The following is an 18,348-nucleotide window of genomic DNA, read 5'->3' on the forward strand; positions in this document are numbered from 1 at the left end:
GACTTGATAGAAACTTCTCTTAGGTTGTGCTGATGAGTGAGCTTGCCAGGAAAGTTGTCATGTAGCTTATTCATGTAACTTCCCTCCCTCTCTCTTTCTTCCCCCTCTCCATCCCTCCTTTACTTTCTTCTACTTTATCAAGGAATAATTGACACATAGCAAACATGTATATATATACAATTTTGTAAGTATTGATATGTATGTCAAAGTATAAATACCTCTGAAACCATCACCAAAATCAAGATGGTAAACATCACTGCCAAGAGTTTCCTCATGCCGTTTTGTAATCCCACCTTCCTGTTCCTCCCCACTCCTTATTCACCTTCCACTCACCACCCCATACCCAGGCAGCTGCTGGTCTGCTTTCTATCGCTATAGGTTAGTTTGTATTTTCTAGAAATAAATGGAATCATATAGTACATGCTTTTTTGGGGCAGGGTCTGACATTTTTCATTCAACATAATTATTTTGAGATTTGCCTATGTTGTTTATAGTAATAGTCCATGCCTTTAATATGCTGGGTAGTATACCGTTATGGGTATTAACTTAGTTTTTTTTCAAATCAAGTAATTCAGTGGCATTTTATTTATTTGGACATTTCAAATTTATCTTCAGTTCTACAATCATTAATTGAGTGCATAACATATATAAGGCCCTATGCTAAGAACACTGGAGCATATAAAGATGAAATGCAGCTCTTGGCCTCAAGAAGTGGACAGTTTAGGGCCCTTTTGTGGCTTAGTTAAGCGACTGCCTTTGGCTCAGGTCGTGATCCTGGAGTCTCAGGGGACGCAGCGGGGTGTCTGCTTCTCCCTCTGACACTCCCCCGTTTTTGTGCTCTCTCTTGCTGTGTCTCTCATTCGGTCTTTCAAATAAATAAAATCTTTAAACAAACAAACAAACAAACAAGTGGACAGTTTAGGGGCTTCTGGGTGGGTCAGTAGGTTAAGTGTCTGCCTTTGGTTCTGGTCATGATCTCAGGGTCCTGGGATTGAGCCCCTCTGTGGGCTCCCTGCTCAGTGCGGAGCCTGCTTCTCACTCTCCTTCTGCCCCTCCCCACTGTGCATGCATGCACTCTCTCTCTCTCAAATAAATAAATAAAATCTTTTAAAATAAGTGGACAGTTTATTACTGAAGGTAATAAATATGAGGACAATAATGACACTTTAAAGAGGAACTATAAGAGAAACTATAAGAGAAATGAAAAGTTCAGTGAAATTTCAGTTAGGGAAGCTTACTTTTGCCCAAGGAAGGATGCTTGGGTGGGAAGCTTTGGACTGGCAGAGAAACAGAGGAAAGGGCAAGCACATAGCATGAGGAAAGGGGTCCAAGTGTTAAGAGTGCTGAGTTGATTCAGTGTTCTGGTTTAAGTAGTCTGCTTTAAGTGGGACTTAGTGTGAATAATAATGAAAAAAGTGTAACTATAAGAAGATAAAACTGGAAAAGTAAAGTGGAACCCGTCAGGAAAGACTCACTTGTAACATCAAAGCAGTTCAGTTTATTTGGTAATTCATGAGAACCTTAGGAGTAGTTTTGAACAGTGGCATGATGGCATTAGAGCCAGTGTATTAATCAGAGGAGAAAAATTGTCATAATACTGTCTCTAGCCTATATTTATCTGAGACTTATTTATGTTTGTTCCTTTAAAAAGTGTGGGAGTTAGGCTTTAAAGTATGTATACAGACAACTTGCTAAAACTGAATTAAATTTAAATTAATGGCTTTGTATTCTCTATTTTTAAGTGTACTTTGGCACCTTTTTCTTCATCTAATTTGAGCTATAGCATAAATACAGAAATTACATTGATAACTCTTAGGTTCCCATCGCCCTTTTCTTATGTAATGGCTGTTGGTGTCTAGCGTGGATACAAAAGTGAAAATGAACCACATCGCTGAATATGTTGCCCTTTCTTTTCCTCTTACTCAGAATAGGTCTCACTCTTCCTGTCCTTTTTTGTCTTTTCTGAGTACCCAACCCTCTAGGAAATAGAAGGGCTTTTAAAAACATGGTTTGGGGTCCTGAGTAGGGCAACAACAGTTAAGGTTCAGGGATGTGATTTAATCAAGAAAGGTCAAGTGTGTGATGTGACTACTCCAGTTCTGCTCCACATTCTACCACTACTCCCTTTTCTCCTTGCCCCCAGTAGGTACTGTGCTTTCTCTTCTCTGCATTAGATGCAGCTGTAGAATCCTTTTGCACATAGTTCTTTAAGTAGTACTTCTCTGCCCCGGCGAAGTGCTCTGCATGAGGCCTGGCCCAGAGAATATTCTTGGTCACTGTGACTTTCACAATTGACTGTCTGGTTGAGGTTTCAGAACCACAGGAGCTACTTAAAGAGGAAACTAGAAAACTCCTCTATTCACCTTTCTCTTTGGTAAATACCATTTATCTCATCCTATCCTCTTGAATAGTCACTCGCCTATTAAAGAACTAAGAGTAAAATCTGAACTAGCCCTCATACAATAAGAGTAGGTGTCTGATCATTGGAAACAGCCTGCTTGGCTATGTGAGGAGAGGATGTGTCCATTAACTGATTTTTCCATCGCAGGTGACTTGTATGGCGCTATTGGTTCTCCTGTACGGTTAGCCAGGACTGTGGTGGTTGGCAAACGACAAGACATGGTCCAGAGGCTGCTTTATTTTCTTACTTATTTTATAAGATGCTCTGAACTTCAAGAAACCCATCTTTTAGAAAATGGAGAAGATGAAGCCATCGTTATGCCAGGCACAGTAATTACTACCACTTTAGAGAAAGGTGAAATAGAAGAATCTGAGTATGTGCTTATCACAATGCATAGAAACAAAAGCAGTTTGCTCTTTAAAGACCCAGAAGAAACAAGGACTCCTAATTGTAGCTGTAAATATTGTAGTCGTCCACTACTTGGGCAAAATATAGAGAATGTTTCACAACAAGAGAGAGAAGACATTCAAAACAGCTCTAAGGAGCTGCTAGGAATTTCAGATGAGTGTCGAATGATTTCTCCCTCTGACTGCCAAGAAGAAAATGCTGTTCGTGTTAAACAGTTCAGAGATAAATTAAGAACTTGCCTTGATACCAAGTTAGAGACAGTTGTTTGCACAGGATCTGCTCCAGTAGACAAATGTGCCTTGTCAAAATCAGGCTTAGAGCCAGCAGAGGAAACATGGCATGATGAGGAATTGCTGGGTTCAGGTAACCACACAGGCAAAGTGTTGAGATCCACAGGAATGGTCGTGGAAAAAAAACCTCCAGATAAGCTTGTGACTGCTGCATTTTCTTGTGAAGCATCACAGACAAAGGTTACCTTCTTGATTGGAGATTCTATGTCACCTGACTCAGATACTGAACTCCGGAGTCAGGCAGTGGTGGATCAGATTACCAGGCACCACACCAAACCACTGAAGGAAGAAGGAGGGGCTATTGATCAGCAGCATCAAGAAACTGAACAAACAACTAAGGACCAATCCAGCGAGTCTGATATACCAAACATGGTTTCTGGAGAGACCTGTGAACTTCCCTGTTGGAATCATTCAGACCCAGAAAGCATGAGCTTATTTGATGAATATTTTAATGATGATTCAATTGAAACCAGGACTATTGATGATATTATTGCAGTTAAAACAAGTACAGACAGTAAAGAACACTGCTGTATATTAGAATTTTCAAAAGGATTGTGTACAAAAAATAGCAAACAGAACAGTGAATTTTGTAAATGTGTAGAAACAGTTCACCAGGATTCATGTAAAACCTGCTTTCCTCAGCAGGACCAAAGAGATACACTCTCCATTCTTGTCCCCCATGGGGATAAAGAGAGTTCAGAGAAAAAAATTGCTGTAGGAACCGAATGGGACATTCCAAGAAATGAAAGTTCAGATAGTGCCCTTGGGGATAGTGAAAGTGAAGATACAGGTCATGATATGACTAGACAAGTAAGCAGTTACTATGGAGGAGAGCAAGAAGATTGGGCAGAAGAAGATGAGATACCTTTTCCTGGGTAAGTAGGAAGTTTTAACCTATAATAGACCCTATGTAAATAGGTACCATTCTTCTGTTTAGATGGTCTCTGAAGGTTGGTGGTAACTAATATAAAAGAAGAGATTATTGTCCTGGACAGATTGTCTTCTATTACCATGTGTTTTTAAGGAAAGATTAAAGACTAAGCCCCCTAGGCACCCCAGGAAGTTTCTGTGAAGGCATTAAAGAAAAGCGTGTTTGTATGTAGAGGATTCCTTACTGCTTAGGAGTTTTCAAGTCATTTAGGGGTGAATTATGCCCCCAAATATGGACTTGTGTTGAGCCCAACAACTAGAAAGAGGTAATCACAGAGAAGGTGGGAAATGGCTGTTAGAAATAAGTTTGGCCAAGACTAAAAGGAAAATAGGAAATGTATCCTCTGGGTCAAGTGTACAAAGAGAAGATTCATATTTGAGAAATGTTATATTCCGTGCTTTGTGATGCATTTAATACTTAACTACTTTGTTTTGGATGATGGTTTTCATTTTTCTGATTGTATTAAGAATGTATTACATACACAAGAGACAGCATTCCAGATGTCTTTTATGAAAGATTTATACTCACGTCATTACATAGTTGTTCATCCACCTTCTTTTCTGGATAGGAAGGAGTATTTTGTGGTCTGATTGATCACTTAGTCCAGTTTTTACTTAAGGATGATTTTACTCTGAGTATATTTTGTAGAAAATGGTGCTACTAGAAATATGGACTAGTAGAGTCCAAAAATATTTTTATTGATCAAATATGTTATTTCTAATTGGATATGCCTTCTTTTGGGGCCTTTCTTCCAGGTCAAAGTTAATTGAAGTGAGTGCTGTTCAGCCCAACATTGCCAACTTTGGGAGGTCCTTGTTGGGTGGCTACTGCTCATCTTATGTGCCTGACTTTGTTCTTCAAGGAATTGGGAATGACGAGAGGTTCCGTCAGTGTCTGGTATCTGATTTGTCTCATGCTGTGCAGGTGAGTTACCTTCACTGCTCTTGAATTTATTTAGAATGAATTTTGTTAACCGGTAGAATCACCAAGTTGCCTTATATTTTTGGTCATACTTCACTATGTAACATAATCATTGTTCTCTTAATCTCTCACTTTTGCACCTGCACGTTTGTACCTGTCACCATGAAAGCAAATATAGAGAGTTACAGGACTCTATACAAATAGAAATCTGAAATACAGAATGTATTGTATGTATTCATAGATGTTCATCATCAGACCATTTATAATATCAAAAAATTGCAAATGCTTAAATGTGAATGCAGTTATTTTCTCAATTTCATTTTCACATTGCTCATTGCTTATATATAGAAGTACAATTGATTTTTGTATACTGATCTTATATTCTTCTACCTTGCTGAACTTTTTTTAAAATTTTTTATTATGTTATATTAGTCACCATACAGTACATCATTAGTTTTTGATGTAGTGATCCATGATTCATTGTTTGTATATAACACCCAGCGCTCCATGCAATTCATGCCCTCCTTAACACCCATCACCGGCCTGGACTCTTTTTTTTTTTAAGATTTATTTATTTTAGAGAGAGAGGGAATGTGTGGGGGAGGGGCAGAGGGAGAGGGCGACAGAGTCTTAAGCAGACTTTGCATTGAGTGTGGAGCCTGACATGGGGCTCGATCTCATGACCCTGAGATCAGGACCTGAGCCCATACCAGGAGTCGGATGCTTAACCAACTGCGCCACCCAGGTGCCCCAGCCTTGCTGAACTCTTTTATTAGTTCTTGTAGTTTTATGTGGATTCCTTAGGTTTTTCTACATACACTTGCATGATCGATGAATAGGCTTGCATCTTCCTTTCCAGTCTGGATGCCTTTTGTCTTTCTAGCCTGATTGTATGGGCTAGAACCTTCAGTACAGTGTTGCATAGAAGTACTAATAGTGGACATCTTTGTCTTCTTGCAGATACTAGGGGAAAACATCGACTCTTTCATTATTAAGTATGATGTTAGCTGTGGGATTCTTATAGATGCCGTTTATCAAATGGAGAAAGTTTCCTTCTAGACCTAGTTTCTTTGTTCCCTCCACCTTTAAATCATGAATGGATGTGGCATTTTTGTCTAGTACATTTTCTGTGCCTATTGATATGATCATTTAGTTTTTCTTCCTTAATCTGTTAATGTGATAGGTTACATTAGATGTGTTAGATTTTTAGACATTAACCAACTCCTGTATTCCTAGGGAAAAAAATCCCACCTGGTAATCCCACCTTTTTATATATTACTAGATATGATTTGCTAATATTTTATTGTGAATTTTAGAATCTGTATTCATGAGGGATATCAGTCTATAGCTTTTTTGTGATATGTTTGTCTAGCTTTAATATCAGAATAATACTTGCCTCATAGAATGAGATGGGGTGTGTTCCCTCCTCTATTTTCTGGAAGAGTTTCTGGAAGATTGGTATTTTTTCTCCAAATGTTTGATATAATTCACCTGTGAAGTCATTTGGACCTGGACTTTTTAAAATGAGAATATTTTAAAATGCTGATCCGATTTCTTGTTCTAGATCTATTCCAGTTTTCCATTTCTTCCTGAGTCAATTTTGATAATTTTTATCTTTCTAGGAGTTAGTTACATTTAAGTGATCTCATTTATTTGTTGGAATAAAATGGTTCATAGCATACATTTATAATCTTTAAAAAAATTTTTTTCAAATATTTTATTTATTTGAGAAAGAGAGAGGAAGAGAGAGCACGATTGGCAGGGAGGGGCAGAGGGAGAGGGAAAAGCGGACTCCCCATTGAGCAGGGAGCCAGATTTGGGGCTGGGTCCCAGGACTCCAGGATCATGACCTGAGCCAAAGGCAGACACTTAACCAACTGAGCCACCCAGGCGCCCCCATTTATAATCTTTTTAATTTCTGTAAGTTCATTGGTTATGTCCCCTCTTTCGTTCCTGATTATTGTAACCTGTGCTTTTCCTTTTTTTCCCCTCCTAAAAGCGGAATATTCCAAAGAAGATTTCATTCATGGCTTGACTTCGTTAATAGTTACTTTTGGCCCATATGCATCAAAGATGAGTAGGCTGTGGCCCATGGGACGAATAGGCTTGCTTTTTTAAATTAAGTTTTATTGGACCATGATTACACCCATTTATTTATATACTTTGTCACTGTTTTCCTGCTTCAGGAGCAGGGTTGAGTCATCGAGACAGAGAACTTATAGCCTCTAGAGCCTAAAATATTTTCTCTGTCTGGCTCTTTATAGAAGTTGTTTTCTGATTCCTATCCTAGCTGAAGGTGTGTTAATTTTGTTAATCTTTTCAAAGAAAACAACTTTTGTTTTCACTCATTTTCTCTCTCTTTTTTTTTTGTCTTTCATTAATTTCTATTCTCATCTTTATTATTTCTTCCCTTCTGCTTGCTGTGGATATAGTTTGCTCTTTTTTTAAGGTGGAAGATTAGGTTATTAATTTGAAGTAGTTTTCTTTTCACACATAGGCATTTAGCTCTAAATTGTCCTCTAAGCACTGCTTTAACCGGAGCTCATAAATTTTAATCTTTTGTTTTCATTTTCATTCACTTCAAAATATTTTCTATTTTCTAATTTCCCTTGCCATTTCTTTGACCCATGGGTTATGTAGAAGTATGTTTTTGATCTCCAAATACTTGTGGAATTCTTAAATTTCCTCTTCTTGTTTTCTAAATTAGTTCCATTGTGGTCAGAGAACAGACTTTGTATGATTTTAGTCCTTTTAAAATTACTGAGTCTTGTTTTATGGCCCAGCATGTGGTGTATCCTGGAGAATGTTCCAGGTGTAGTTAAAAAAATAGCTGCCTGTTGTTGGGCGGAATGTACTCTAGATATCAGGTCAAGTTGGTTGATAGCCTTTAGGTTTTTACATTCTTGCTGATTTTTCCATATTCTTGCTGATTTTTTGTGTAGTTGTTCCATTGTTTATTGATCTTGGAGTATTGAAGTCTCCAGCTTTTGTTGAATTTTCAATTTCTTTCTTCAATTCCATGTGTCATTCTAACATTTTTTTTTAACAAAACCTTCTCCTTTCCCCTTGCAAGAACAACGTTTTTTAAAAAGGAATGGAGAAAGCCAACTGGAAAATCATGGGTGAGAAAATATGGCTTATTGAGCAAGCATTCCCTTAATTATTATCCAGAAAGGTTTAAATCTCCTGTGTTTGTAGTAAATTATCTTAAGTTGTAAAGTTTGGTGTTTTATTGTATAGTAGGGAAATTCAGAAAAATCTATATAAAAACAAAGTTTGAAGGAAAACTTATCAAAACTCATGTTCTTTATATTTAAAAGGCATCTTGCTCAACCCTTTAACACCAGTCAGATAAATACTGACATACTGTGTTCTGAACATGGTGCTGATAGTCCAAGGGATATATAGATGAAAAAGAAATAGCTTCTGACCTGAAGTTATTTACTCAGTAATGGAGGAAGTAAGGGACATACGTATATGAATAAGTATAGTACAACACATAAAAAAATAAATGCCTGAGGAAGATACTAATGAAGTAATTTAATGCTTCACAGAAAAGAATTTATATCAGTGAATGGTATTTGTTCTTCAGAGTATAGCAACTTTTTCTTTTTTTTTTTTTCAATTCTGTCTTCCCATTGCCTGACAGAGTACTCAGTAAGTATTTGTTGAAATACTTGGTTAGGAAATCTGATGTGGGTCCTTATAATGCTCTTTGTGCCCTCTTGTCTTTCTTTATGCTTGATATCGGTCGTTCAGTCTCTTTTTTTTCCTCACCGTCTATACCCGTTAGCACACACTATGTTCTTTAATGTTGCCTCTGGAATTGCAAGGGGTGACTGTCTCCTATTGAAGACAAAACATTTCAGTTTAAAGGGTTTTTACCTTAGGAATAGGAGGAATAGTAATAATAATAATAATAATAATAAGCATTTAATTTTTATTATAGCCTTAATGTGTGCCAGGTACTTAAACGTAATACCTCACTTAATTTTATGGTACTTTTATCATTTCTATATTTCAGATACAGCGCAGAGAGCTGTTTGAAGTTACATTAGATAGGGGATGGCAGAGCTAGAAATCAGTCCTGATCTGCCTGTTCTTCAGCAATGCTCTTAAGCTTCTGTGCTTAATATATACAAAACACTGTCTCTAAAACAGATGAACAAAGGTCGATATAAATAAAATAGCAAAATTGGCATAACAAAGCTTGCAAGACTTTTATATTAGTAGTCCTACTTCTTTTGCTCTTGGAATCATTCCACTATGGTAAAAAGTAAGAGCTTTCTGTCTTCTGCCCTCTGTTTTTGTAATTGGGTTTCTAGTCTTTCCCTCTTATATTTTCATTTAATTATATAACATATTTTACTATCAAAGCAGATCACAGAAAATTTTGAAGAAGTGAAAACTAAAATACCAGACTTAATCTTAGCACTAACCGGTTGGATTTTTTTTATCATTCGTTTTTCTCTATTGATGTATAAAGTTTATATTTAATGATTTTAATTGTGTGCTTATTATTTATCACCATCACATTTAACATGAGAACTATTTCTTATGTGCCTACATGGAAAACCCCATAGGAGCCTTTTAATAGATAAATCATGAGGATAGTACTTTTTTAAAAAAAATAAAATCTTATTCTTCTGAACTGTATTAGTAGAGTGTCTTTTCTTTTTCTCCTCAGTTTCTAAGAAAGTGGCATTTTTCTTATTACCAAATTAAATATATATTTACTGTATAAAAGATTGAAATGTGTAGAAAGCTTAAACAAGTTTTCCCAGCTCTACCAGTTATTGGCAGCCATTCTTTTTTTTAAATTAACTTATTTGCATTATTATGTTCAATTAGCCAGCATATAGTACATCATTAGTTTTTGATAGCAGCCATTCTTAATGTAAAAACCTCTTCTAGTCATTATATAGTATGTGGCATCTGATAAAACCCAGACTTGGCCACTTCCTATCTGTGTCTCTTAAGACGAGATACTTAATCTTATAGAACCTCAGTTTCCTTGGCTGTAATGAAAGTGATACTAATGTTTATATGTTTATATACCAGAGTTATAGTGTGTTGTGTTTTGTATGTATTAGGTACTCTGTCTTACATCTTGTCATCGTTATTCTATGTGTGTGCGTGCGTGTGTGTGTGTATACATATGTAACTACGGCCTTTTATATCTATCTATATACACATTTTTTACAGATACACATTTTTTATATATGTTAGATATGTATATAGGGTTTTGTTAATTTTTTTCACAAACTTTGTTTTTAGCTAGATTTGCCATAATTTTCCTGCTATAGAGTAAAACTAAAATTTACATTTTTATGCATAAATATGTATTTTTATGAGTTATACATGTATATAAAATACATGTGTATGTATGTGTATATATGTATGTATACCTACTGTATATATATGGTATTATATTTAATGTTTTGAATTCTGCTTTTATTAACAGTTGATGTAAGAGAATTTCCCCATATTATTAACATACTTTGTAAACATTGCTTCTAATGTTTATTGGTTACTAAGGTTTTGTCATAAGCTTAGTTTTTCTTACCATTCTCCTATTGCTCAACTTTTTTTATCCCAGTTTTATTTTGATATGTAATTGACATATAATGTATTAGTTTAAGGAGTACAACATGATTTAATATATGTATATTAAATTACCACACTAAATTTAGTTAACAACCATCACCTCATATAGTTATACATTTTTTTCTTGTGTTGAAAACTTTTTTTTAAAAGATTATTTATTTGAAAGAGAGAGTGTGTACACTTGAGCAGGGGAGGGGCAAAGGGAGAGGGAGAGAGACTCTCCAGCAGACTCCCCACTGAGTGAGGAGCCCAGCACTGGGCTGGATCTCAAGACCCCTGAGATCATGATCTGAGCTGAAATCAAGAGTCAGATATTTGACTGAGCCACCCACACACCCCTCTTTTGATGAGAACTTTTAAGATCTATTCCCTTAGCAACTTTCAAATATACAATACAGTGTTGTTAAGTATGGTCTCCATGCTGTACATTACATGTCCAGAACCTACTTGTCTTATGACTGGAAGTTTGTACCTTTTGACCAACTTCACCCATTTCTTCCATCCTCCCCTCCCCGGCCCCTATCACCCACCAATCTCTTCTCTGTTTCTGTTAATTAATTTTTTTTTTTTTAGATTCTAGGTATGTGAGATTATACAGTATTTGTCTTTCTCTGTCTTAGTTCACGTAGCATAATGCCCTCAAGTTCCATTTGTATTGCTGCAAATGGCAGGGTTTCCATCTTTCTCATGGTGCAGTACTATTCCTCTGTGTGTATGTGTGCGTGTGTGTGTGTGTGTATCTCATCTTCTTTATCCATTCAATTATTAATGTCTTGGCTAGTGTGAATAATGGTGCAATGAACATGGGAGTGTAGATACTTCTTTGATAGCCTGTTTTCATGTCTGAATATATGTATACCTAGAAGTGGTATTGCTAGAGGATATGGTAGTTCTGTTTTTAATTTTTTGAGGAACCTCCATACTGTTTTCCATAGTGGCTGCACCAATTTACATTTCCACTTACAGTGCACAAGGGTTCTCTTTTCTTCACAGCCTTCCCAATACTTGTTTTGATAACCATCAAAACATTCATAACATTCTGAAATGCCTCGGAGAGAGAAAAGGCTGGTAGGGTTGTGGATGAATTTGTATTATAGAAGTCATGAAACTCAGAAAAGAAGGTTTAAGAAAAATAAAGCTTTATATTTACTGTTTCTCTCTCACATAAATTACTTCCATTTTATGACTGGGAAGTATCTGAAGCTGGATACAAGCTCAGTAAAGATTGTGGAGGAAGCCACTACAAGGTCTTACTTGAGAATATGCTCCCATTTGTTACAAGCTTTCTTTTCCAAAAGTTGATGATGAAAAGAAAGACTGGGATTGTCTAAACAGAAATTTTATCTGATTGGGACATGGCATATGACAGTCCATTGAAAACAAACAGAATGAATGACTGGCACTGCCCCCCCCCTTCAACAACTTCTAAAGCAATTTTGATTTGAATTATTTCTGATCATAAGCTTGGTATTTAGGCCATTCTCCCTTGGGAGACTCCTGACTTGGAACCATTTTCCTTTTCTTTACCAAAAGGTAGCTTTTATCGGTTTTGGTTAGATAAATCATTTAACAAACAAAAAAGAAAAGCAGACCAAGAAACAGACTCTTAACTATAGAGAACAAACTGGTAGTTATTGGAGAGGAATGGGTGGAGGTGGGAAGAGGAAATCGGTAATACGGATTAAGGAGTGCACTAGTTGTGATGAGCACCAGGTGTTGCATCGAAGGGATGATTCACTATATTGTACACCTGAAACTAATATTAACACTGTATGTTAACTAACTGGAATGTAAATAAAGACTTGTGGGGAAAAAAAGGGGAAAAAAAGAAAAATCTTAGCCACATGCCTTTTGATTGAAGGGCTATAAAGTTAATTTCTAAAGTGGTTTGTAACCTTTTAAACAAGGTGTATGTTGTAGTCATTTCCTCATCATCTGTTCAGGCATTTCCTTTTGAGGATAATGGATGTACCCCCTCCATAAATATCATCTCCTAAAGATGCCTACTGCTTTTGAAAGTAGTGTCTGCCTTTAACAGTTTGTTATTCCATTTTGGTTATTTGATCATGCCTCCTGCCTTATTTTTCTTTTATAACCATAGAAATACTTACATGAAAATGTTTACTGTTATTTTGTTTCTTAAAAATGTAAAGTATACCTTACATCTTTAGATGTCTGTACCATTTCCAAAATTATATTTCAGTAATTAAGTTGATAAATTGAAAAATGTTATATTCTTTGTAAGAGGTGAATAAGAAATATTTGAGTACTATTTTATAAAAACAAATACCAAGTATAGAGTTTCATGGAAAGTTTTCACAGTGTATCTTTCCAGGCTTTTTCTTTGCCTTTCTCTTCTTCACCACTTCACAGTATCACATTTCACTAATTTAGTCACATGCATCTACTTATGTCTCTAAGTCTTCTCATGATATTCTCTCTTACAGAATTATCCATATTCCTCTCTGATTTTTCATCAGCAGTCCAATCCGTACTTAAATGTTACGTCCCTGTGTCACTTCTACTGTGAAACTCTCACTCACACAAGAACCCATTATTGCCCTCCTCTGATACCCCAGCATTTGAGATCTGTTTTGTCTGTTACACATATGTCTTTTTATAGCCAGTTGTATTTATTTTTATCTCCGACACAGGACTGTGAGCTCCATTGTCTTTGTTTACTTAGCATCAAGCCAAAAGCCTTATTCATAGTGGTTGTTCATTTACTGGGCAAAGGGATAGCCTTTGGGCATGCCAAACCTAGGTTTGCCAAGGAGCAAACCTACTTTCTTTGCTATAAAATTGTAACAGTACAAGTTGAAAGGAAAAAGGCCACTGGGTCCAAGTATTTCAAATCACAGTTTTTAATCTCAATTTTATGACTGCTATTCTGTATGGCCAGTGGTGAATAAATCCTTAGCTTACCAAATATAGGAAGATGTTGAAATATCAAGCACTGTAGGATCTTTCTTCCTGTCTTTCTCTCTCTCTCTTTCTTTCTTTCTTTCACCATCATTTCTTTTTGATAGTGGTGCTTTGTACTTAATTGTCAATTTTGGTCTTTGTGTATAAACCATGAGAACCCAGGGGTACAGCCACATCCTGTGGGCCTTTTATTTGTATATGTTAGTTTAAAATATTTTTCATTGTGCCTTAAACTTTCTAATTATAAAAGTATCATTTAGATAAATGCTTCTGATAGAAATTCAAACAGAATAAAGATACATAAAAGCAAAAAGGCATCATTATTCATACTCTTAATATTCCATACTTCACAAAGATCTTCATGATAGAGTCTGATTTGAGTATTTACATTTTTCTATTTATTATTTTTCTATTCATTTTCTATTTTCTCTCGTTTAGATACAGATATTAATTAAAAAAATGTAACTGGGATGGAGATAATATGCATATGTGGGTGTATGTGTGCACGTGTGTCTGGGTGTTTAATGACTTTTTTTCCGACTTAACCCTTGGAAGCCATGTTAGTACCTGGTGATTTGTTTCCTTTTTAATTGCTGTTAGCCATACTGTGGATATACATTGTGGTAAAATAGGAAAACCCAGGGAACATAAGCAGCAAGGTATTTCATGTAATCAAATGATAGCCTTTGAGGTGCTCAAGCAAATTAATGTCTGACGAGTTGGGCTAGTTAGTACAGAACCTTACCTATGACTTGCTCATGTGAATTCTTTTTGTATCTATTTTTTAAATATTAATGTTTAAATGTTGAAATATTTAAATAAAAACTTAAGAGTACAAAGTTCTGGCAGTGAATCTCTACAGTGATTTTTTTTTTTCCTTTTTTTTTTTTTTTAAGATTTATTTGTTGGGGGGGAGAGGGGCAGAGAGAGAGGGAGAGAGAGAATCTCATGCAGACTCCCCATTGAGTGTGGAGCCTGACTCTGAGATCATGACCTGTGTCAGATGTTTAACCAATGCCGCCCAGGTGCCCCCAGTGATGATTTCTATAAGGTATCTCAGGGTATTTATTACTGAGTTAATTAAATATTCCATTTTCCATTGTCAAGGATTCTTTGGCAATAGCTACCAGAATTTAATATTCTTTTATTCTGTTTTTGTTTAATATCTCTTCCTTGCCTTATTTTCATTAACATTTATTTGAAAACTTCATTTGCTTATCATAAGGTGAATTCTTTTTTCCAGCATCCAGTGTTGGATGAACCAATAGCAGAAGCTGTCTGTATTATAGCAGATATGGATAAATGGACTGTTCAAGTGGCCAGTAGCCAGAGACGAATGACAGATAATAAATTGGGAAAGGAAGTATTGGTTTCCAGTCTTGTGTCCAACCTGCTTCATTCCACTCTTCAGCTTTATAAACATAACTTGTCTCCAAATTTTGTAAGTATGTATAAGGCTTAAATTATTCAGCACTCTGATAGGTGACTGAACGTTATTTAGTATGTGCCTACATTGAATATTGCTGTTAGTTCATCGCTGGTTCCCGGAAACATGTCCATGTTATGGATTGAAGGTTTGTGTTCCTCTAAAATCCACGTGTTGAAACCCTAACACCCTGTATGATGGTGTTTGGAGATGGGCCTTTGGGAGGTAATTAGGGTTAGATTAGTTGATGAGGGTGGAGCCCTTGTGATGGGATTCGTGGATCTCTTAAGAAAAGGAAGAGAGATTGTGAGGACAGATCCAGAGGCAGTCTGCGTGCCCAGGTGAGAGTTCATGCCTGAACTGGAACATGCTAGCACCCTGACCTTCACACTTCCAGCCTCCAGAACTATGAGAAAATAATTCTCTGTTGTTTAAATCACTGAATCTGTGCGATTTTTGTAATGGCAGCCCAAGCCGACTAAGACAGAAGGGGATATGTACATATCTATATATTGTATGGTTTCGGCAGCTAGAATTTAGTGCCTGACTAGTTTCATGTAAGGTATGGACATGCAGTGTCCCAAAGCTTTGTGCTGTACGCCAGTGCTTTCCAGAGCCTCATTGTCCTATCAGAACTTTGTATGAACCTCTTCATAATACTGAATAACCTCTTACTGAAGACATCATTTCCAACTTTCAAAGTTTTTTTTTTTCTTGGTAGGACAAATATAATACAGCTTACTTAAAAACCTCTGTAGATCAACATGATAAAGGCCACATATGACAAAACCACAGCTAACCTTATTCTCATTGGTGAAATATTGAAAGTTTTACCCCTGTGATCACGGGTAAGACATGGATGCCCACTTTCACCACTTATATTCATCAGAGTACTAGAAAGCCCTAGCCAGAGCAATTAAGTTAAAAAAGTTACCTAAGTTAAAAAAAAGCCCTAGCCAGAGCAGTTAAATTAAAAAAGTTACCTAAGCTACCTAAGTTAAAAAAAAAATGAAAGGCATCCAAATTGGAAAGGAAGAAGTAAAATTATCTCTGCAGATGACATAATCTTAAATGTAGAAAACTTAAAGATTCCACAAAAAAACTGATAGAACTAAAAATGAATTCACCAAAATTACAAGATACAAAATCAGCATGCAAAGGTAGTTCCATTTACATACACTAGTAATGAACAGTCTAAAATGGAAATTAAGAAAGCACTTAAAATAGCAGCAAAAGAATAAATTACTTAGTAATAAATTTTACCATGGACAAAAGACTTGTATACTGAAAACTAGAAAACGTTGCTGAAAGAAATTAGAGAAGACATAAATAAAGACGTTTTGTGTTCATAGATTGGAAGACATAGTATTATTAAGATCACAGTACTACCCAAACTAATATACTGATTCAGTGCAATCCTTATAAAAAATCCCAATGACTTCCTTTTTTTTTAAGAAATAGACTCATCCTAAATGCATGGTCTCTCAAGGGACCTGAAGAGCCAAAACAATCATAAAAAAGAAGAACAAAGATGGAGGACTCACACCTCCCAACTTCAAAACTTACTACAAAGTGGCAACAATCAAAACGGTGTGATACTGGCATAAGGACAGACATATAGGCCAATAGAATATAATAGCCCCCAAATAAACCCTTACTTATATGGTCAGTTGGTTTTGGACAAGGGAGCCAAGACCATTCAAAGAGGAAAGGAGCCCTTGCAATAAATCATGCTGAGAAAACTGAATATCCACATGTAAAAGAATGAAGTTGAACCCTTTATGCCATAAACAGAAATGAACACAAACTTGAATCTGACTTAAATTGAAACTTAAGTGCTTAAACTATCTGTAAAACTGTTCAAGAAAACATGGGGGATAATCTTAATGGCATTTGATTTGGCAGGGATTTCTTGGATTTAACACCAAAAGCACAGGCAACAAAAGTAAAGAACAGGGGCGCCTGGGTGGCACAGCAGTTAAGCGTCTGCCTTCGGCTCAGGGCGTGATCCCGGCGTTCCGGGATCAAGCCCCACATCAGGCTCCTCTGCTATGAGCCTGCTTCTTCCTCTCCCACTCCCCCTGCTTGTGTTCCCTCTCTCGCTGGCTGTCTCTCTCTCTGTCGAATAAATAAATAAAATCTTAAAAAAAAAAAAAAAGTAAAGAACAGATACATGGGACTTTTGTCCATGTCCACCAAAAATTTTTATCCGCCAAAGGATACTGTCAACAAGGGAAAAGACAACCTGCAGAGCAGGAGAAAATATTTGTAAATCTTATATGTTCAAAGAGATTGGTATCCAGAATAACAAAGAAAAACTCAATTTAAAAATAGACATTTCTCTAAAGAAGATGTATGCATGGTCAATGAGCATATGAAAAGATCTTCAGGAAAGTACAAATCAAAACCACAGTGAGATACTCCTTCACACCCATAAGTGTGGCTGTGATCAAAAACACAAAAATAACAAGTATTAGCCAAAATCTGGAGAAATTGGAACGCTTGTGCATCGTTGGTGGGAATGTAAAATGGTGCAGCTGCTGTGGAAAATACTTTGGCAGTTCCTCAAGAAGTTTAACATTGTATTGCCCTGTGATCCAGCGATTCTACCTCTGGGTTTATACTCAAGACAGTTGAAAGCAGGGACTCAAAAAATTGTACCATCATGTTTATGGGAGCATTATTTGCCATAGCCAAAAGTTGAAAACCCCTCATGTCCATTAACAAATGAATGGATAAACAAAATGTGGTATGATACATAGAATGGAATATTTCAGCCATGAAAAGGAATGAAATTCTGATACATTCTGAAACAATATGGATGAACCTTGAACACATTATGCTAAGTAGAATAAGTGCAAAGGACAGATATTACAGAATGCTACTTAAATGAGGTCTCTAGAATAGGCACATTCATAGAGACAGAAAGTAGAGATTACGGAGGGCTTGGAGGAGGAGGGAATGAGGAGTTATTATATAATGGATACAGAGTTAATGTTTGGGAAAATGAAGAAAAGTTCTGGAAATGGGTAGCGATGATGGTTGCACAACATGTATATTTAATGCCACTGAATTGTATACTTAAAAATGGGTAATATGGGGGTTGCCTGAGTAGCTTAGTCAGTTAGACATACGACTTTTGATCTCAGCTCAGTTCTTGATCTCAGGGTTGTGAGTTCAGGTCCTGCTTTGTGCTCCATACTGGGTATGGAGCTTACTTAAAAAAAATGGGTAATATGGTAAATTCACAGATATATGTAAATTATATATACGTGTGTGTGTGTGTGTGTGTGTGTGTGTGATTTCTATTTTGTTTTTCCAAGAAGAAAGTGGGTTTTTATTAAGAGTTTGGTGTTTTTTTAAGTAAGCTCCACACCTAATGTGAGGCTCAGACTCATAGCCCTGAGATCAGGAGTCCCACACACTATGGACTATTAAA

General features: G+C 36.3%; 1 protein-coding gene across 2 annotated transcripts in view; it reads left to right on the forward strand.

The window, feature by feature from the left end:
* The window catches only part of FNIP1 (folliculin interacting protein 1), a 150,579-nt gene that overhangs the window by 126,285 nt on the left and 5,946 nt on the right, over positions 1-18,348 (forward strand). For both annotated transcript variants that reach the window (XM_045794778.2, XM_045794779.2), the window contains 3 exons: positions 2,549-3,974; positions 4,786-4,954; positions 14,727-14,924. In XM_045794778.2, the coding sequence (XP_045650734.2) occupies positions 2,549-3,974; positions 4,786-4,954; positions 14,727-14,924 (1,793 nt within the window). The remainder of the gene's footprint in view (positions 1-2,548; positions 3,975-4,785; positions 4,955-14,726; positions 14,925-18,348) is intronic.

This window comes from Ursus americanus, chromosome 5 (assembly GCF_024610735.1).
Source record: "Ursus americanus isolate L20-20 chromosome 5, mUrsAme1.1.p, whole genome shotgun sequence".
NCBI lineage: Eukaryota > Metazoa > Chordata > Mammalia > Carnivora > Ursidae > Ursus > Ursus americanus.